Raw genomic sequence first — 20,644 nt, 5'->3', positions numbered from 1 at the left:
GCAGCGAGGACGGTTTTGCAACTTTACGAAAAAAACGAGACCCTTTGAGTTTATATCAGAGAATCAGGAGAGAGGGAGAGAGAGGGAGGAGGGGCGAGGGACCACAGAGAGGAGAGGAGAGAGACCGTGTGAAGAGGAGGGATTGTATGCAGAATAATAAAACACGCGGGGGGGGGTTGGGGGTGGGGGGCCGCAGCCCTTAGCGGGACATAGCTGACCTTGAAACCAATCCAAATACATGTCGTCAGGACTGTCGTCCAGCGCCTCATAGAGGACTGAGGACGGCGGAGAGAACAAGAGACATGGTCACACAACACGGCAAAAGGGGGGCGGCGACAAGGCTGGGGTCCAACTTTTGTGCCCCCCCCCCCCCCCTCCCCCCCTCCCCTGTTGAGAGCCACGGAAAGAAATAAGAACCGGTGGATGAGCGGCGGATGGGGGGGGGGGGACTCACCCTCGGGGGGCAACCTGCGGGAGTGGCCCGACGTGGTGGTGAGGCGGAATCCGGCGGGGAGCGTCTCGGCTGAGCCGGGCATCATACTTATACCGTGAACGTCCCGAGGCGGGAACTGCCTCCTCCACGACGGCCCCCGGAAGTCTTTCTCGTCGCACTGATGGAAAACGTTATCCAAGCATTGATATAAAAACGGTTTGCGGAGACTTTCCAACCACGGAAAGATGCCTCGTGCATTTAATTCTCCCCGGTATGGGAAAATTAAATACACAGTTTATGCTTCCACAGCGTCATTTAACCACAATTAAAGATCTTTGAAAGTTATCTCCGACTTGACTATGTGAGCTAATTAACTGTAACAATCCTGAATATAAATGGGTCGCGTAAGAGTGTGTTATTGTCACGGGTCTGAGCTTTGTGTGTCACCACATCGACGCTGGATAATAGAGGATCTCACCTCGTCCAGCCTCCTGTCGGTGCCCAGCGCCAGCATGTTGTTGTACTCTCGCTCCAGAATCTGACGTGCCTGAAGGAGGAAAAAAAAGACAAACAAAAGAAAAACACGATTTCCACAAAGGCGGCTATTTTTAGCAGAGCGGCAGCGCGACGCCTTGCGTCACTCGCGTATCCATTTTTACTTTTATAGACGGGGCGAGGGACGCACAGGACGACCTGCCAGAGTGACAGCTGGCAAATCTGCCTGTTCTGACCCGGGCCGGCTTTTTCCGTTTGAAAGGCGCCTGGACCGCTACCTGAGTGTTTTGGTTGGGGATCTGGAGGAGCAGCGCCAGGCTGCTGTAGTCAAAGTTGTCGTCCAAGGCGACCAGAGCCCCGTGCACGCCGCTCTCCAGCAGGATGTTGGCGTAGTCCCTCAGGCCGATGCTCTGCACCCAGCGGATGACCCGCTCATTACTCCACACCAGAACGTCTGCGCGCACACACCGACAGAAGTCCCGCCTTAAGACCTTCGTCCCGTTTTCATTCATTTGACAGCGTTGCTCGCTGTGCTCTGGTTGGCGTCCGGTGCACTTGCCTCTCATCTCGTGCTGGCTGTGCTCTCTGCGTCTCTCCAGCTCCTTCCTGTCGTAGTTGAGCTTCTTCAGACCCATGATCCCGTACTGTAAACTTGTTCTGGTGTTGGGGGAAAAAAAAAGCATACGTGCATGTTGTCATGTGACACAAAAGACATTCCCTTCACCGGTGACGCGGGTAAAAGAAGTCCGGTACCTGTGAAAGCTGTCCACCATTTTGAGGTGCACCCTCAGGTCCTTCTTGGTGAGGTGGTCCAGCATGCGCGCGTCCACCAGGCACTCCATGAAGTAGCTGCGGTACTGAGGTAGTCCTAGACTGGGCAGCCACTCGTTCCCTATCCACTCGTGGTTCATGTCGCCATAAGCTAGGGTCTGGTGGAAAAGACGGGACGATTGAGCATTCAGAACCTCACAGGAGCAACTGAGGCTTTTACGTGTGAATGTTGGCTGTATGTCATCGACAAAAGGAAGACGGGACAGCAGGGGGTTTCCTACCTGCGCCCAGCTGCCCTCCTCGGAGTCGGACTTCTGATCGAAAGAAGGAAAAGAGAGAAGATGAACCTTTATTGAGTACCTTCGTTCCTAAGACACATGAGATGAGAAATCCGCTTCGTGACCACAAACACTCGCCCCCGCACCTTAAAAGCGGCCTGACCAACGACGTGGAAGTTAATCCCACCACACATCACATCTCTATCGATCCAGATGCTGCATCTTGGCAGACACGCCAGATGTTGAGACATGCAGAAGCTGCTTGATAACCTCTAGACTAGAGAGTTTTGGGCGGTGCTACTGGAAGAAAAAACCCCGAGCTACGATGGGAATGAACCGACCAGCCAGACTGCAGAGCACCTTCTCCTCATTCACCCCCCTCCGATATCCGCTCTCACACCCAGACGCAAAGGACACAAGGGCACTGACCGTTTTGGAAGGGGCTGCCATGGTCTCCATCTCCTCATGGGTCAGCCACACATTGCCCGACGGCTACGGGTGGGGGTGTGGGGGGAGGGGTGGGGCAGAGCCCGAGAGACAGAGCAGCAGCAGCAGCGGCGGCGGCGGCAGCAGGGTTGGTAGTACGCGTCCGGTAGGAGGGGCAAGCAGTGTTAAAGAAGAAGAGCAGCACCACTGTAAGCCAATAGTGTTATAGCATCACATGTCAGATCATGAACTGGCCCCCCCGAAACCCGCCAGAGGGGGGGGGGGGGGGGGCGGGGGGGTCAAAGGGCACACAGAGAGGACAAAAAACCGGACACGGTGCAGAACGTCCCGGTGTAGGCGGTACACGCACAAATAACACACAGCTGCACAACACAGACGACCAAAGTACCTTTGAAAAAAACACGTGTATATTGTACCAGTAAAGGGTCAGTTCTGTCAAACCGCAGAGAGGACGTGAGGTCAATGGCGAGTTCAATGGGGTTCCAATCAAAACTGGGCACCTTATTTTAAAGGTGTGGATGCAGAAATCTCAACTAACTCCTTAGTGATTTGTGTGAATTGACCCTTTATTCTGTGCCACGGTCGTTCACAGCGAGGCACAGGACCAACGATGGAACCGCATTCTTTAAAGGGGGGGGGGGGGGGGGGTCCTGGATTAATCGGGGAGGGGGGCGGGGGGTTGCATGCTGGGTAATGAAAGTTGCATGAGTGGATGTCGGGAAGGAGGTGGGGAAAAGGAGGAGCAGGTGGGAGAGCGTAAAACGAAAGCGCACCACTGATGATATTTTCCAATGGGACAAGACGGACAAAGAGCTCACGACCAATGGCCGCGGCGTGCAGAGACGTGCTGCCTCAGAACACAAACTTAAGTCGATTCCACTACACAAACAGTCGGTGCTCACAAATGGCTTCCCCCTTCCTCTCGATCAGCTCTACCAATGCTCACACGCGCCGTGCACAACTCACGGTTCTGGAGGTGGGCGGCGCCGAGGGGCTGGTGAGGGAGACCATCTCCTGGATGGCCAGGCGTAGTTTGAGGCGGTGCAGAGGGTTGCTGATACCGATCTCCCGCTGGATCTCGGTGTCGGAGAGGGCCGACATGATGGCGCCGCTCTTCACGTTGGCGCGGCACGCCGCCACGTACCAGGCCGGCATTCCCAGCCACAGCTTCGCCCCGGGTGGGGGGGGAAAGGAGCAGAGGAAAGGAGCATTGAGCTCGGCTGGGTGGGACGAACAAGGCGTCTCCAAACACCACGGGGACGTCTTACCTCCAGCCAGGCTACGACCGTCGGACCGTCCCATTGGGCGAAAGGTAGGCCCTTCCTCCTGGCCTCCTCCAGCAGCTCGTGTCTGAGGGGCGGGACAGAGGAGACCTTTGGTGAACGCACGCACGCCGTTTCTAAACTCCGACGCAACGCCGCGATAAGCTCCTCCACATGCTCACTGCTTTCACCAATCCCCAGAGTGTGTGTGAGAACAGGATTGTGTGTGTGTGTATAACACATGAGAGGAGAGTACTACAGCACTTTTGTTGTTTTTTTTATCTGCGAGTGTTTTATCGTTCATCTCTGTGCTGCCAGAGAGCGGAAACACACACTGCAACACACAGGCTTTGTGTTCCTGAACTCACGACATCCATCCTCCTCATCGCACACCTGCAGTGTTTAGAGACTAGGAACCGCGTCCTTCTGCCACCACACACACACACACACACACTCACACTTATATCAAATAACACATTGGAAGAACTGTAAAGGGATCGTCAAAAAGGTTGATATGTTATTGATATAACACACAACTCTGATGTGCACAGGATTATTTTCTCACATGTAACTCTAGATATCGTCAGATTTTTTAATACGTCGCCCATCAAAGCAGAATCGCCCCACTGATCCCAGTTCATTCTGCTGAGAGAGATTGTTCTCGCCCGGAGACTCCTTGTTGATGGCGTTTTGGAAAAACCGAGACACACACACACACACACACACACACTAGAAACAACGCTCTCCCTGAGGGTGTTGTCAAAAAAATTTGACGAATGGAAAGAGTTTTGCTTATTAACAGACGTGTAGACATGTAGGACTCCTTGAAGGCCTCAGTACAGCGAAAGGGCACTGGAGCAAAGCACACATGGTACAAAGGGAGGGAGGGGGGGGACCAGGTTACAATCACAGTCTCATCTATCCAGCACATGAGGCGATAGCTCATGTTGTTATGTTATGTTCAGGTCAGGTCTAATGCATGGAGGAGTGCAGCCCCTGAACATAGCTGGGAAAGGGAAGTAAGGAAACAGTTACGACAAAACATAAAGAACATTTCCCATAACCAGGCGTCACGGCTGGTTATTCCACACAGATAGATATAGAGACACATATAAGGAGAGGAAGACATTCCAGGTTTGCAAAATTGGCCCCCAGTTTTAGCGGCGGCGCATTCTCTGTCCGGCACCAGGGATGCACCTGCTAATTCAACTGTAAGAAGGGGGGGGGGGGGGGGGAAACGTCTTCGGATGGTAAATGAAATCAAAAGAAAGAAAGCGCGCAGTGGCGTCGTTAACAGCCATGGAGGATAGAGAGAAGAAGACACACGTAGGCGGATGAGAGACGGCGGCCGTTGGGCACCGGCCTTCCCGGGCAGGAGGGGGACGCATGGCGGACAGACGGGAGAGATGGCAGACAGGGCGAAATGGCTGAGACAACGGTCACATCCGGCAGGTCAGTTTTTACGTCCTCACAACTTACCCGCTTTGTTAGAGTCAGAGGATGATGAGAGGGGAGAGGGAGGGTAAGAGAGGAGAGAACCAGAGAGCGAAGAGGAGAGAGCGACGGGGAGACAAAAGTACACAAATGTTAATGACCTTCATATGCACTTACACACACACACACACGCTCGTTTATAGGAGCATCTGTGGACCAGTCAAACACAAAAATAAACGTCATCTTCTACAGTGCAGTCCCGACCACGTCTCGTGCAGGAAATGAGAAATGCACTGAAACACGGCAAGACCCCCTCCATGGCCTCACATTCAGATGCCCAGATGCATTCAGGTACACGTCGTTACCTCTTGAGGAAAGCAAGAAGAAGCAGAGGGGGAGGACAACAACAACAACAACGAGGACGACGACGACGAGGACCACGGCGGTATCGATCGATCAAGATGCTGAAATGGAAACAGTGCAGGCAGCTCAGAATGGCATGCGGTGCGGAGGAGGGCGCCAAGATGCAAGGTGCTGGTGGAGGCGCGGCCTTAGATCCCGGACGCCGCTATGGAGGAGTCAGTGCAGTGGAAGAAAAACAACACGTTTGTCGGCACTCTCTATCGACTACACGGGGACGGGGCAAAGTTATTGGTCGTGACGACTCCGTGTGCACTTTGAGGAAACGACATTCATCATTTGGCACCGGGTCACGGCAAATGCACACAGTCCCACGCAAACACACGCACATACTGAAAGATTGGATTTGCGGCGTTGCGTTACGGTGCTTTCATAGAGGGCGCTCGGTAAAACACGGGCGGTCCGGTTGGACTATTTACTGTTAACGCTGGAAGACTTCCACACACAATCTCCTCTACAAACAACGACCTCAGCGAGGCCATTTGTCCGCACCGACGTGTTAAATGCAGGCTGTGCTACGAGGGACTGTTTGGGCTTTTGGTGCTGGTTCTTTTGGACGAAGCTTACTTCTTTTTCAACCTGCGGTCCTTCTCGGCCTGAGTTCCCAGCTTGCCGACCCCCATGTCCTGGCCCGCCATGTCGGGGTCCATCATGGTCGCTGAGAGGAGGGGAGGAATGTGCTTATGAGGGAATGCATGATAGTAAATAAATAAAACGTAATATGACAATAAAAGATATAAATATATGAATTAGACCCGAGTAGTCTTACAAAGGGTGCTGATTATATTAATTAAATTGTGATAACATAACATCATTTTGTGATTTCATGATATTAATCAAATATTTTAATTTGAACACATCTGTGATGCAATTGCTGAGCTGCTTTGCTCTGTTGGTCAAAGCCGTTAAAACATTGATTTTAAAATTCAAAATGAAGTATAATTGACCAGGTATCATTTACAACTGACATTGCAAATATGTTGCATTCAGTTTGATGGAGGAGGCTGTTTGTGCAGATGAGTGTAGCACACACTTGCATCGGCACGGCGTTTATACAATACAGAGCTGATTGTTCAGGTCATGTCCCCGTTTTTTTTTTTGTTGGTTTAAGTAAATGTAAACCATGCAAACCAGGTGTTAAGTCAAACCCGTCTCCGGCGCCCACCTTGTGGATCTAACATGACGTGTCTGTGTGCCAGATGTGCCATCCTGCCCTTCTCCTTCTTGCCAAAAAGCCGCCCGATGGAGGACTTGATGCCCTTCTTCTTCGGCTGCTTGTGGAGCGAGTCCTGGCTGCTCGCCACGCTGCTCAGGGCGCTGGCCTCGGCCTCCAGAGACGACCCCACCCTGAGGACACAAGCCACTTTCAGAGACCACGTGCGAGGGAAGCGCGCCGCTCGTCCCCGAGGAGCCGGCCGGGGGGGCCCTACCCTCGCGCGTCGTTGTGCGAGGAGGCGGGCAGCGTGTGCGTCATCCGCACGCTGCGCGGCGTCGCCGGGGGCGACGTCTCGCACTTGATGGTGGCCTTGTCCTCGCGCCCGTCCTCGTCCACCGCCGCTATCTGCGGGAACGAAGGGCAGAAAAAAGAAAGGGGGGGCGTTGAACGAGACCCTCGGACGCCCGTGGATCTTTGCGTCTCTGTGTCGCTGAAGCGCGTACCTTCCTCCTGTGCTTCCTCAGATCACTGGGCTGTTGGGCAGAGAAAAGAAACGGCTGAAGCAGGAAAGACACTCGTCCCCATTGTGGTGATGAAAGAAAGACCATTCCTGCTACACACCGCTAGATGATCATCAAGTCACAGGGGAGGGTGTCACTGATCAATGCAATCACAGCCTCTATGTGAAGGACACGAGGTTCTGGTGGACTACAGGGGATTATTTGCACGATGAAGCTTAAGCTGCCCTGCGGACATTCATTTCTCCATTCATCGAAGTGGTAAGACCTCTGAAATGAAATCTGTCCTTCCTGAAAATTCCCAGAGCTTTTTCCTAAAAAATGAAATAAAATGCTGCTGTGTGATGGGAGGACGTCTAATCCCTTTTGGCCCGAGAGACATTTCCGGCTGTCAATCACAGCACTGAACATCACAAACAATCATCAAAAAAACACGACGCATTTCACACCAGAAGTCATCATTCGTTCATCAGTGCGCCGCCTCGGACTCCACCCGGTGAAATAATACATATTTATACCGCGTCCCATTGTTACAAAAACCATCACAACGCTGAATATTTAATGCGGAAGGAAAATCTTCTGCACTTTACGTGTTAATGCCCGAGGAGGACCTTTTTGTACGTTTGAAGATTTCACTATTAAACTACTATTTGTGAAAGTAGAATAAATGAGAAGATTTTTTTTTTCACGGCCTTAAAATGATTAAATGCTTTTGGGACGGTGCAAGAAACCTCCCCGAGACAGATGTTAGCATCTATTTTTAACAGCGCGTTCTGTGCGAAGACGTGTGTCTTCTACCGACTCACCAGCGTCATGACCCCCATGCGCTCCATGTCGCGGGCCGGGCTTCGGGGGTCCAGTTTGGGGGTGGAGTGCCCGCTGGGCGGGGAGGAGGAGGCCAAGGAGGAGGCGGTGGCCGAGGCGGTGATGGAGGCTCCGTGGTGGTGCATTCGAGCCAGGTTGAGGCCCTCGAGGCTGACGCTGGCCACGCGGTTCTCGATCTCCTCCGCGCGCAGCTCCGTCGACTCCTTCTCCTCCTGGATGAGCCTTGGGAGAGGGGAAGTCAGCGGTGAGTTTCGGCAAATTTGGCAATTAAGAGCATCACGTGCAGCTTGACGGAAAAAGATGCACTCGTTTTATCAGCATCCCTCCAACAGAGTTGAGTCTTTGGAGGAGGATTTCTGGAGATTTTCCTAATAAATCCCATTAAATACAAAGCAAACTAATTAAAGGCCAAAGTGAGTGAGAGCACAAATGGCGGCCGTACGCCGGGTTTAACTTTGTAATTAGCCGACCGCTCGACTCTTTGCATTCATGATCTCTATCCGCCATCAGATTTTAAGTGAGCGCTCCCTGAAAGAAATGCGACACTGCGTCTATTGACGGGGATGTAAATGAGCAGAGACCAGAAGCCACACAGAGCTGCTCGCGCGGGGGTTACGAATACTTATCGGCACCGGATAATTGCAGCATCAACAAGCGGGACGCAGATCCTGTTTCCTGCAACATTCAGTGCATGAGAGAAAAGTGCTCGGCTCGTAGACGGTCTGCAGATGTGCTAGAAAGACAACTCAATACTACTGTGAGTAGCGTGATGACAATTAAATCAGAGGTAAGTTATTTAGCAATATTTTAGGATATTTTAACTTCAAAATGAAACTCCTAAAGAGCAATAAGAACTGCATGTAAAATGGGCTTAAGCCAACATATAAATATCAATTAAAAAAAGTAAAGCTTTCCCTGATGTGACTTTCAAAAACATATGCTAATTTAATTCAAATTAAAATGGATTAACAGCACGATGAGTAAAGGAAGGTACCGGATCTCCTTGTTGATGGCGTCCAGCTGCTCCTGCAGCATCATGGCCAGAGTTTGAGCGTCCGAGTGGCCGCCGGGCGACAGCAGGTCCATGGAGCTGAACAACGTCTCCCTGTCGTCGTCGTCGATGTCGGACATCTCCGTGTCGCTTTCGAAGTGGTGTCCTCCCAGGACGCCCAGCTGCTGTGAGCGCCACTCGTGCTCCCCCAGCGACTTGGCCTGCACGCCAAGACGGGCGGCGGACCATTATCGAACTTCACATTTAATACAGTTCAAATATTTGAATGAATCAGAGCCCGTGGCTCACCTTGGTTTCACGCAGACCCATTCGACCTCTCCGCGGGCGCCGGATGACCTTGGCCGAGCGGTAGTGGTCCGACTGGGTTTCGGCCAGAGATCCCAACGAGAATCGGAGCTCGGCCGACGTGTCCAGATGAGACCTGAGGAACAATTGTAATGTTGTAAAGAGTAATGCTGCATCTTGAGTTACGCTCACATGTACAAATACTTTGCCTGGGCTGTGAAGTAGATCACAAACATTCAGCGTAATAAAATGAACCATAATGATGCTGTATGTGGACTTGTTTTGCACTTATATACTGTGTGTGCATTGGATATGTGTTCGACAGGAGAGCAGATGGTAGACCAGTCCAATCTGGTGTTTGGGTACCTCCAGCGTACCTAATAGTCACAATGTTGTGGTGTTATGTGTACTTCTTGAAGGACCAGCGTCCAGGTATGCACGCCTCTGTGGCTGCAAATAGTTTGTCCATGGAGGAGATTAAGGCTGCTACAGAGCTACATGTCAGAACTTCCTGCAGCATTGAAAGGAGGCCAGAAAACACCCAAGAATAGACTTCAGTAATAGTAGTGTTTCTAACAATAGTGGCCGAGCGGATTGTTTCCTCTGCGAGGGATGAAATAACAGCACTGCTACTGAGCGCTTATTAAGCCCAGTACCAAGTACTAAGTATTTCTGATCCAGTTGAATAAACTAGTAATAGAGACGCTTCCTTCACTGCAGCTAAGTGAGGAATCTATAAAACCTAAAGTGTTCCTTCTGTTCTTGAGTCTGAACCCAAATACTGACGTGTAATTGGCATCAGACCCGTCCGGGTTTCATGCAGCTTCTTGATTGTCTGCTCCCAAACTCCAGTGAACCGAATCTAACTTTGGTTTGGACCCATTTCTTAAAAGCACCAGACTTTAAACGTCACTTTAAAAAAAAAAAATAAATACTGACTGGTCACGGTTCATAACAAGAAGTTCAAAGGTCACTTGAGACAAACACACACACGCACAGAAGCACAGCGCCATCGTACCGGGACAGGGTGGGTTCTGTGAGGGATCCTGCCCTCAATCTGAATTGGTCCAGCTCTGATCTCAGCTTGTCGATCTCCTCTGCCAGATGTGTCTGGAGGAAAACCGCAATTTGACAGGATGTTATGACAGGAGCGCCAATCGCACAGATGTCGCACTGACTGCCAAAAACTACTGTGGATATTTCCCAGCAAACCTCGTGAAAAGAGCAGGAGATTAAAGGAAAAGACGAGGTCGTCACTTATTGATTCCTGCCACCTACTTTTTCATGTATTGAATCTTCGTACTGTTTTCTGTAACCTTCAGAGTCTTGGATTAACAAATTCTGCAAAGAGAATAAAGAAAGGAGTCAGTGGATGAGAAGATCCAGCTGCTGATGTTCCTCGCGGCAGCTTTTACCTTCTCTTCCAGAGCCGCCATCCTCTCCTTCAGGTGGAGCTGGAGACGCTCGTTGGACTCCGTGAGGAGTCGGTCCACCGTGTCCGAGAGGCGCTTGTTGTGCTCCTCGTTCATCTTCTCTCTTTGTCGAGCCTGGGGGGGGGCGGATGTCCACAACAATAAGATATATGATTGATTTTCTTTTCATTCTTGATTCTTCTTCATCTACATAATTCTGTAGAATAGAATAAATCATTTATGGACCGTCTACTCTTTGGATGGATTTTGCAATTAAAAATGTTGTTCTAAGTGCTGTTGAAATATAAAGCTCAACTTTCTGCAAGTTTTGCAATGATGAAATTCAAGGTTAAAGGTCAGCACCCTGCTGGCTATACACATCTAACCTACTTCCTACGGATGTAATTACATTTCATACGCTCTTCTCTCCTAAACCGGGTACCTACTATCTCTACTATCTCCATTGGAAACATTGATTTGGTCCAGAGTCACTGCTGATGAATCGGACAACGTCTCATCGCCTCAAGCTGTCGTGCTCATTGAGGAGCGGCCGCCTTTTTTTTAGCGCCGCCTGGCACGACGCCTCCGCGGTGACTCACCCGCAGCAGCTCCTGGTTCTTCTCCTCCAGCTGGCATTCCAAGTGCCTCATTCGCTCCTCGATGCTCCCGTGGCGCTCCTCCGCCTACAGATGGACCGCAGCGCAGACGGGACACAAAGCGGGGGGGAAAAAAAAAAAAAGGGGGGGCCCCGATGAGGGCCGTGTTTGACACCCTCGGAGGGCGAACAAAGGGAAACGCCGCCGCAGCGAAATCAAAAGGCGGACGTCTATAGCGCTTCGAAGCGTGAGGGATGGAGAAAGAGGCCACCCCAGGACAGAATGAACAACATGTGGACACCCGTGTGAGCGCGTGACACCGCGCGTTGATACCTTGGTGAGCGCCGCTATCCTCTGGGCCAGTTCGGCCTCCACCTCCGGAAGCGTCTCCGCTTTCCTCATGGTCTGCTGGAGCTTCTGCTCCGCGAGCTCCAGCCTCTCCTGCAGCTGCCTGTTCTTCTCCTCCATCTGTGCGACACAAACAGCGAGAAGATCGAGGACGTTGGCCCGCTAGAGGCTCAGAAGATTGAGGAGTTCTCCTATAAAAAGTGGTTAAAGCTTTTAAACGTGCTTCGAAGCAGTCTCAATTTAATATTAATGCCTATATTCAAGTCATTATTTCTACACAGTTATTCTCCATCCTCTGAGCTCCGTCCACTGTTTATTTAGTCATTTTGATGTCAGCAGAGCATCATCGCCTGGCAGAAAATAGAATTACACATATCTTAAATAGGAAGTCCCTGGCAGCGCCTCAACCCTGCTTGAAAATAGCACCACGCAGAGTTAGAGAGGCAGATACCTCACATTCAGATACATGACAACGGCACAAATCCAACCCAGCATTCAGCGGCGACTTGTCGCGTGTTAACACGTCTCTCCCCGCCTTCCTCCGGGCTCTGATCACTGTTAATTCCCTTTCTTTCGGGGCTGTCTTGGAAGCCGTCGCCGGCGGCGACAGATGCTCGCCCCCCCCCCCGAAGCGTCGGGCCTGGCAGCTCAACAAGCAGTAGTTAGACTGGAGGGGGCCGCGGATGCGTTGCGTTGATAATTTACACGCCCAGCGGTGTGTGAGACGACGCTCGGGAAGCACGGCGGTGTGTGTTTTTTTGCCCCTTCCATCCAGCTTTCTTCTTTTCTTCCCTCATCCCCTCCATCGCTCCTGAAAGGAAGGCCGAGCCTTCGCACCCTCCCCTCCCTCCCCCCGGGAGAACTCGTCTTCAAACATCGGCAGCCCGATCAGCCCGGGTTCAGCTTCTGGCACCACGACGAGTAAACTCACCACACTGCCGGAGAAGTGTTTGTGTGCGGCGGCGGGAGCTTAAACCCGAAGGCTTGGGAGGTTATTTCTGTGCGTACCGTGAGAGCATTCGTTTTGTGCTCCCTCACCCAACTTGGTGCTCATATTTTGAAAACAGCCTTTAATTTGTAAATTAATTAAATTAAGTAAATTTAATTTGTGAATGCGCTTTCTCAACGTGCACATTGGTGCCAATTCTAATGTCAGTCAGCCCACCGGTTAGCTTAGCTTAGCTTAAATGGCTTTTCCGCCCTGAGCAACTCTCTTGACAGCAAAGCCAGAGGACGCTTGTGTGTCTGGTGGTGTCAGTGTGCGCTGAGGATTACTTCTGCTCGTGTTAGTGTGACATTCTGTCTAACCCTCCGGAGAGCAGCCCGCGCACACAAAAAATGTCACTTCTTCTTCTACGGCCGAGACATTTTCCTAATTGACTGTGAAGAATCGTCAGAAGGAGAATACATTTGCACCGTTGCCCTGTCGTATCGTACAGCGTCGCATAAGTGATGAAGATGACTTTCGGCTGCGTGCTTCTGCTGAAGGTAAACATTTAGGAAAAGTCAATTAAAAAATCCCTTTTTTTTCTGGCGGTAATTTAAAATGACCTCATTTGACACAATGTCAAGAGGTTTTCCGTCTAACACGACCAGCTGCACCTTCAATTACCGTCTGAATCCCCAAAACATCTGTGAAAGTTCCACTTCAGCACCTGGACGCTCCATTTGAGAAAAATAAAAAGAAAGAGAAGATCCGTTTTCCAAGGTGAGACTCACTCGCCCGACACCTGGATACCTGGGACACTCGCGTCATACCGACCTGTCGGAGGAACGCCTCCTTGTTGGCCAACTCGTTCTCCAGCTTGTCGTTGATGTCGTGCACCGAGGTGGACTCGCGCTGGGCGCTCAGGTAGCGCTTCTCCAAGGTTACGATCCGCTCCTCCATGTCCTCTTTCTGACACATGGCCTGCAAGCAGACCCACATAGTCAGAGCAATCAGAGCACCACCGAAAATATACACGGGGTGGGGGGGGGATCGGGGGAGTATTTTGAAGAGGGTTTTATCTAAAACTTGAGTTTGGTTTGGTCCCTTGTAGGGACGCACAAAAAGCTGACCTAGGAATGCTGCAGAATTTTGCTATAACATGTTATATACAAATGTAACAGCAACACAAGTTTGCAATAAAGCTGTTGTTATAAGCTGCATTTAAGACAGGACCAGGGTACGATGTAAACACACAGCGCCCCCCCCCCCCCCCCCAACTTTTATCCCCGCGAGCTCATTTCCTGCAGCTGCAAACTCAAGCAAGCACAAAAAGTCGGCTGAATGCGCCGCTCTCAGAGGAGGCAGAGCCGGGTGATAACGGAGGGCGGGTCCCATAGATCCGTGTTTGCCACAGGCCATAATCACCGCCTGCGCCTGCGTCCTTAGCAATCAATAGCAATTTCAGCCGGGAGTCACGGTGGGGTGGGGGGTTGGGGGGGTCCTTATATTCATATCCAGTCCACCTCAGCAGACATGTGCTGAATTGGCTTATGATTGGGATCCTTGATTGCCGTGAATCAGGCTGATTTCTCAGAGCTTTTTACACGTCGACGCTTGGAAACGGAGTTTTTAAGGAGGCCGACGTTTGTTTTTCTGTCGTATCTGTAGGGCTTGTTTGCGTGTGATTAATGTAAAGTCATGTTAATCCACGACAGTGACTCTCTTATGGTAATCTGCTCATAGCACCGATTCTAGTTACCAGCAATCATGCATATTCATATTGCTTCATGATAATGATCATTTTATAATGAGGTTATAAATACTTGTTGTGTATTATGAGTTTAATAGGAGTATACAATTAGAATATTTTATAACACATTACAATGTAATTATGTGGCTTTTGTTTGCTTTAAATAATAAATGCTAAAAGAAAAAAAAAAGACTATAAACAATGACCGCTTATAGTAACTTTTAATCACATTATCATGCAGCATATTAGTGACCCTGTAGTTGTAAAATATAAATGCTGTATAATCTATTTTTGATTTTTATCGCTTGTGCTTTAATAGACGTGGCGGGCCTTTAAATGGACTTCCCCGTGTGTGTGTGTGTGTGTGTGTGTGTGTGAGAAATGTGTGGTGATAAAGTGTGTAGAGTTTATGCTAATAAAAGCTTTTTATAACCACTGGAGGCTCTCTTTGATGTCACCGTCAGCCCCTTTCCAACGCGCGTGTGTCCCCCCAGTGTGCGAGCGTGTCCTCGGTAACCTCTTTAATGTCCCTCTGGTACTTGTTGTTCATCTCCTCCGACTTGATGAGGTCCTTGCGGGCCGTCTCCAGCTCCTGCTCCACCTCGGAGACGCGGGAGGAGAGGGAGGACATGCGCTCCTTCATCTGGGCCAGCTCGTAGTTCTGCTTCTCCAGCAGGTCCTGCAGCTCCACCACCTGGCTCGCCTCGTCGGCCGACTCCAGGGAGCCGTTGGACAGACGCTGGGAGAGAGGGGTTAATGGCGCACCACAACATGTTTCAACCAATGGAATTTCAGAACATCCTTTGCTGAACACCCGAAGTTTGACTTCAAAATGCAGCAAAATAGGAACATTATGGACCCAAATTTCTCATTTCCCCTTTTCTGTGGTGCGCTAAAGTGGGTCTTGAGAAATCAGTGTCACTGCCACTTCAGATGGCATTTCTTCTTTGGAGAGTTACACACGTTAGCACTTTAATAAATTCAAGTTCAGGAGCTCGACGCTTCGCCTCCCCCATTTTGATTTCGGATGGCGACAAAGAAGAGCGACTGAGAATCACTCCAAACTCTTCTCGCTTGGAAAATTGCTTTGACACTTCACTGTCCCCGCACGAGGCGGATTAATAAGGTGGGGGGGAGGTAACATGAGCAGGGGTCTAACGCGTCAGTGAACAACTTTATTATCGCGGCTAAACAACACGCTGCTTTCACGCGACACACTGTCTTTTTTTTATTCAAATGTAATTACTGTAAATCAGGTGCAAGTGGAAAAGTGATGTCTTTGTTCTCCGTCCCCCCGTCTCCGCCCGTCCTCGGCCATGCGTCCGCGAGGACAAACCTAATCGGGCCTCTGCGCCCGCTGCCTGGGATCAATGGTTCAGCGGAGCAGCGGAACAAGGCGCACTAAATCACGCCGACTGATTTTAACGGCGGCGCCGGGCCGCTCTCGTAAAATGAAAAAAAAAAAAGGGGTCCAACTTTAAGGAAGCCAAACGTCCCACAGGAGATGCATTATGCAGCCGTTATCGAGCTCACACACCTGTTTGAAAAGGGCTTCCCGCTCTTTGTACGAGCGGTTTTGCATCTGAATTAGCAGATACGTCTTAATATTCACCTTTTTCTATTAGGCTTGGTTTTGTACATTTTGTCCCTGGTTCTCTCAGCAGTGATTTAATACATTTACAGACATATTGGTTTTTCCACCAACATTGAAGATAGGAGTACATGATGCAAGATTAACAATGCATTCAAAATGGAGACATTTTTACGTGCATGTTTTCCTCCATTCTGCAACAACCTGGCGTGAATGAAGGAAACACTGTAGCAACGTTGCCCACTTTACTGCCTCAAATTTGCTGTTGTTTTTTTATCAGCCTTTCCATCTCTTCCCAGATTTATTTTCATATCTCGATTAAAAACTAAACCAGGTGTAGAGCGCCTCTGTTCCCTGGGGGTCGACGGGCGATACGACCGAACCACAGATGTTGACTGAATGAAATATAAAATCAGGTGTCAGACTGCATTAGCTGGTTATCAGGCCGCTGCAGGTCTACAGGTTTGAGAGCTCGATGGCTCAATGTGCGCTGCAGGAGCTGATTCCAGTCAACCGGAGGGGGTTGTGCTGCCAGGAATACAAGTTTTTGCAGGGTTGTCAATCCTTCCCCCCCCCAACCATCAGAACAACAGCAGACTGAAATGTGTGCGAACCTAAAAATGTCTTTAATAGCGTTACGCAATTAAAACACCAGCGAGAAACTCATTGTGCAGGAATTATTTGTGAAATAGCACAAAACAGGGATTTATACAGGCATTTAAAGACGACAAATGGCAGCTGAGATTTTCCCTTAAAAGATAAATTGTATTTCTACTTCATTGTATTTCTACTTCAAGAAACACCAAATAGAACATCATCTAGTTTCAAACATCTTTTGGATGCTCACAATTTTTTAATATGAACCTCAAAACTGCATAGGCAGATTTCACTCGTTCATGAAATATTAAGTGTCTTTTCTTCTGCTTGTTTTACATTAGATTGTGGTTCGTACACATTTTCGAATGATTGCTTTTTTCACTCATCAATGGCTCGTTTTTGTTTAGAAAGAAACAGTTGGGAGATCAGGACCACGAGGTTTGTGTTGTGCTGTTCATGTTGACATCTTCTTGTTGCATCCTCTGTGGCAGAACCAGGAAGTTAAAACAAAAGTACATTTCCGTTTAACCACCGAAGAGGCTCACCTTGCCATGGACCTTCTGCTGAGCTTCACTGCCGTCCAGCAAGTCCTCTCCTCCGTCCCCAGACGCCACTTTCCTCTGAATGTGAGCATTTTGTTCCCTTAAGGCCACGATCTGTCGGACGGAAACAAGCACACAGATCAGAGCCAGAGGAGGCAAACAGTTGATTACAACCATACAAAACAAGCTTTGACGTGTTTAAATTTGCAATATCGCATTTCCTTCCATGTGGCTTTAGACACAAGAAGATTAGTAAGTATTGAAAAACCTCATTGTTTGAAGGTCTTAAATGATCGTTTAGTCAACCGACACAATGCTGGAAGTACGCAGGCGGTGATGGAATCACGATGGTTATCGCTTCGTTTCATCGGCTGAATTATGATTATGATATTTACAAAAAAGTTAAAAACCCGTCAGTCAAAGTCCGTCCCCAAAACTCCAAACTCCAAAGTTCTGCTTGGCGAGTGTAATTAAAATACATTTATTTTTTATTTCTGCGGCCAAACCTTCATGCATTAACTGTAAACTGAGTTTAACTGTAGAATCCTTTTTTTTTTTTAACAGGACGTTTAAAAAAAAAAAGGAGCTGATTTAATCTCTCAAAGACCGAGGAAACTCAAATCTGCACGTGAATCATTTTCAATTTTTGCTTCGGATGCATCACAGTATAAAATATAGTGTGCAAACATTTTGCATTCAAATTGAGTTGACGATACAGTTACAGGAAGGTCATCGTCTCTCAGGGCAAATAAATCAGGATGTGGGAAGTGGGAGAAATTTGCATTTTAATAAGCAACAGATATTTACTGGCAAATGAAACAAGATCAAACAAACTACGCTCTGAAGTGACTTTGACGCGATCTGACTCAAAGTCCCAACCCGACCGGTGCTGCAGCAACAACAGATCCAGAGTCAGTTGACGGCGGGATTTGTCAAAAGCTCGGCTTCTTCTTCGCTGTTGCAACCAAACCGCACCAGGTTTCTGCTCACCGGTTTTAACGAGGGCAGAATTATGCCTCCGTGTGTTTCCGTGCCATTATTCTAAGATTGCGGGTAATTTAACACCACCTCTGACCGAAAAACACACAACAAATAAGGAGCTGCAGAAGCATCTGCGGCTGCCGAAATTACCAAAAAGGAGAATTTTGACGGACGTGAAATGAACATGGCGCCTGTTATTTTCTTTTTGATGTGGATCTACGTGGTATCAAAGGCAGACATCAGACGGATGGAGAAGAGGCACGAGAAGTGCATCGTGATTTCCTCATCTCTTCAGCAGAGGAGAGGACTGTCGGAGGTAATGTGACGAAGGTCAGCGATGGAGTGAAGTGTGTGTTGGAGGGGGTTGTTAAAATATAAATGATTGATTTTGTCAAGGTGAGAGTTGGGGTCACGCGCGGTTCTGGTGCAATGCAGCTTAAACTACGATCAATCATAATGCAATAACTAAAAAGGACTTTAAATAGAGTAAAGGCACAAGTAAGGGGCCTTCTTGTTCTATGGACTGTGTATCCTTACTGATGTTGTTGATTAGTTTTATTTCAATCAAGTTCAGTGTAAATGACCACTAGCAGTGTTCTTTTATTTTGATGATCCTGTTTCCTACTTAGATTTTATGTGACTTTTATTTTGGCATCATACTATCTGCTCACGTGATTAATCGCTCACGCTCACATTTGTTCAAGCTAGCTAGCTAGCAACTTAATAAGTTAAGCTAATGGCGGCGGCCTTCCCTGGATTACCACTTTATAGCACCCTTTGATATGCGGAGCGAGGTATGTGCTTCATTGTAATTGTATTTCATTGTATTTCATGTAAATTCATTTCATATTATGACTGTTGCCTGCTATGCTGTTATCCATGTATGCTAAAGTGCATTTGTCAAAGGATTATTTTGTATCTGGCTAAATTGCCTTTGTTCTTTCCCTTTTTAGTTTTCATGGTGTTGGTGTTGGTGCCATGCACACTCATCTGAATTAAAGTACACTCGTCTGGAAACACTCCCAAGCCTGTTTATTCCAAGTTGAAGGGATGCTACATTCAGTATTTAAATTATTAAAGCAGTTGAGAAAGGTAGGACCGCATATCTATTTCTCCGTACTCCATTATTTAGAATTTGCTGTGCACGTATTAAGAGTAAAAAGAGATGAGGAATGGGTGCAAATTGGCTGTTGGGCTCGCTGGAGCGTCCCTCATTATATCTAAACGTGTCACAGCGTTGATTAGCGTCTATCGCTCCGCCATAAACGAGCATTTGTTCTTGGATAAATCCCAACACAGTCCGTTCCATAACAGCAGACCACAATCCCCAGCGGTAATCAGCCTGCGGCCACGTAAACACCTGCGACTGCGTGCCGCCATCTTGTCCGAACGCCCCCCCCCCATACCGGACCTCCGTCACAAATCAATTAGCGGTTTCTGCGCCCGCCTCCCCGGAGCCCGAGATGAAGTGTGGACATTTCTTCTTTTTTTTTTTCCGTCAGCTCTAACGGCCTCTTCCGCCGCGTCAGGGTCCAATCCCCCCCGTCGGCGACAGGTGTCGCGTTGAACCATTAGCGAGACGCACCGACTGGAACCTCGGCCGAGAAACGCGTCTGACAAAAGACTTCACAGTTTAAAAAGCCGAGCTGTGTGTCGCCTTGTGTGAACGGCACCAACTCTCATCAACTCACACACGCACACACACACACACACACACACACACACACACACACACACACACACACACACCTGCCTCAGCCTCCCACCTGCCGTCTCTATTTCGCTCCCCCACTCCCTCCCTCCCTCCTTCCATCTCCATCTCCTCCCCCCCTCCTGTGATTCTAGGCCCGGGTGTCAGACACGCTGCACAGCGGCAGCCTGAGGTTTCACTCAGCTGGAACGCGACCATCGGCGGCGTGAGAGCCGCTGTGGCACCTTCGGCCCGACCTGAGAGGTCGAGGAGGCAGTCGGGGGTTCGGCGCTGCAGAAGATGTGTTGAATGTGTTTCTATATTAAAGAACATCTGGTTTGGTTGCTGTCCTGTCTTAGTATATCATATCATTCATTATCAGCTCTTACCTCCTGATTGGCAGCTGTGAGCTCCTCCTCCAAGACGGACACCCTCTCCAGTGACACCCGAAGTCTTTCTCTTACCTGGAAACATAAATATACACACGAATCAGAAGTCTGCAGATGATTGTTAACTCTCACCGAGCTGAAATCGAGCGAAAGGTCTGAACGATTGTTGCACTTTCTTCTTAAATTGATCTTCTTCTACATTTTGAGTAGAGAAGTAAATGGAAATCTGCAAACGCGAGACTGACGCGGTGAGATTAAAACGCCGCTCCGACGCAGACTTACCTTCTCGTCCAGAGCTTTGTGGTGTTCGAACAAGGACTTGAGCGCTTTGAGGACCTCGACTTCGCTGGAGACCCCCGAGGGAGACTGAGCCTGCCGCTTCACCACCGTCATGCGGAGTGACCGCTCGTGTCTGGACACCAGGCACTCCAGATGCTCCAGCAGTAGCTGGACAAAAGACACGGCCATTCAACTACTCCTCACA

General features: G+C 49.3%; 1 protein-coding gene across 17 annotated transcripts in view; it reads right to left on the bottom strand.

Moving 5' to 3' along the window:
- Nucleotides 1–20,644, bottom strand: part of ppfia2 (PTPRF interacting protein alpha 2) — an 83,432-nt gene that overhangs the window by 2,937 nt on the left and 59,851 nt on the right. For 4 of the 17 annotated variants that reach the window (XM_040173449.2, XM_078100453.1, XM_078100461.1 and 1 more), the window contains 27 exons: nt 20,443–20,607; nt 20,161–20,235; nt 17,104–17,214; nt 14,888–15,109; nt 13,455–13,601; nt 11,678–11,812; nt 11,348–11,431; nt 10,752–10,883; nt 10,615–10,677; nt 10,355–10,446; nt 9,340–9,472; nt 9,034–9,251; nt 8,021–8,261; nt 7,200–7,229; nt 6,971–7,101; nt 6,706–6,887; nt 6,108–6,198; nt 3,693–3,774; nt 3,391–3,591; nt 2,407–2,469; nt 1,981–2,013; nt 1,682–1,857; nt 1,488–1,585; nt 1,207–1,382; nt 912–980; nt 455–611; nt 219–275 (listed from right to left, as the gene is read on the bottom strand). In XM_040173449.2, the coding sequence (XP_040029383.2) occupies nt 219–275; nt 455–611; nt 912–980; nt 1,207–1,382; nt 1,488–1,585; nt 1,682–1,857; nt 1,981–2,013; nt 2,407–2,469; nt 3,391–3,591; nt 3,693–3,774; nt 6,108–6,198; nt 6,706–6,887; nt 6,971–7,101; nt 7,200–7,229; nt 8,021–8,261; nt 9,034–9,251; nt 9,340–9,472; nt 10,355–10,446; nt 10,615–10,677; nt 10,752–10,883; nt 11,348–11,431; nt 11,678–11,812; nt 13,455–13,601; nt 14,888–15,109; nt 17,104–17,214; nt 20,161–20,235; nt 20,443–20,607 (3,364 nt within the window). The remainder of the gene's footprint in view (nt 1–218; nt 276–454; nt 612–911; nt 981–1,206; nt 1,383–1,487; nt 1,586–1,681; nt 1,858–1,980; nt 2,014–2,406; nt 2,470–3,390; nt 3,592–3,692; nt 3,775–6,107; nt 6,199–6,705; nt 6,888–6,970; nt 7,102–7,199; nt 7,230–8,020; nt 8,262–9,033; nt 9,252–9,339; nt 9,473–10,354; nt 10,447–10,614; nt 10,678–10,751; nt 10,884–11,347; nt 11,432–11,677; nt 11,813–13,454; nt 13,602–14,887; nt 15,110–17,103; nt 17,215–20,160; nt 20,236–20,442; nt 20,608–20,644) is intronic. The other 13 variants (XM_040173460.2, XM_078100463.1, XM_078100462.1 and 10 more) reach the window with 6 other exon arrangements.

Source organism: Gasterosteus aculeatus, chromosome 4 (genome assembly GCF_964276395.1).
Source record: "Gasterosteus aculeatus chromosome 4, fGasAcu3.hap1.1, whole genome shotgun sequence".
NCBI classification, from domain to species: Eukaryota; Metazoa; Chordata; class Actinopteri; order Perciformes; family Gasterosteidae; genus Gasterosteus; species Gasterosteus aculeatus.
This window is presented reverse-complemented; position numbering and strand designations above follow the sequence as displayed.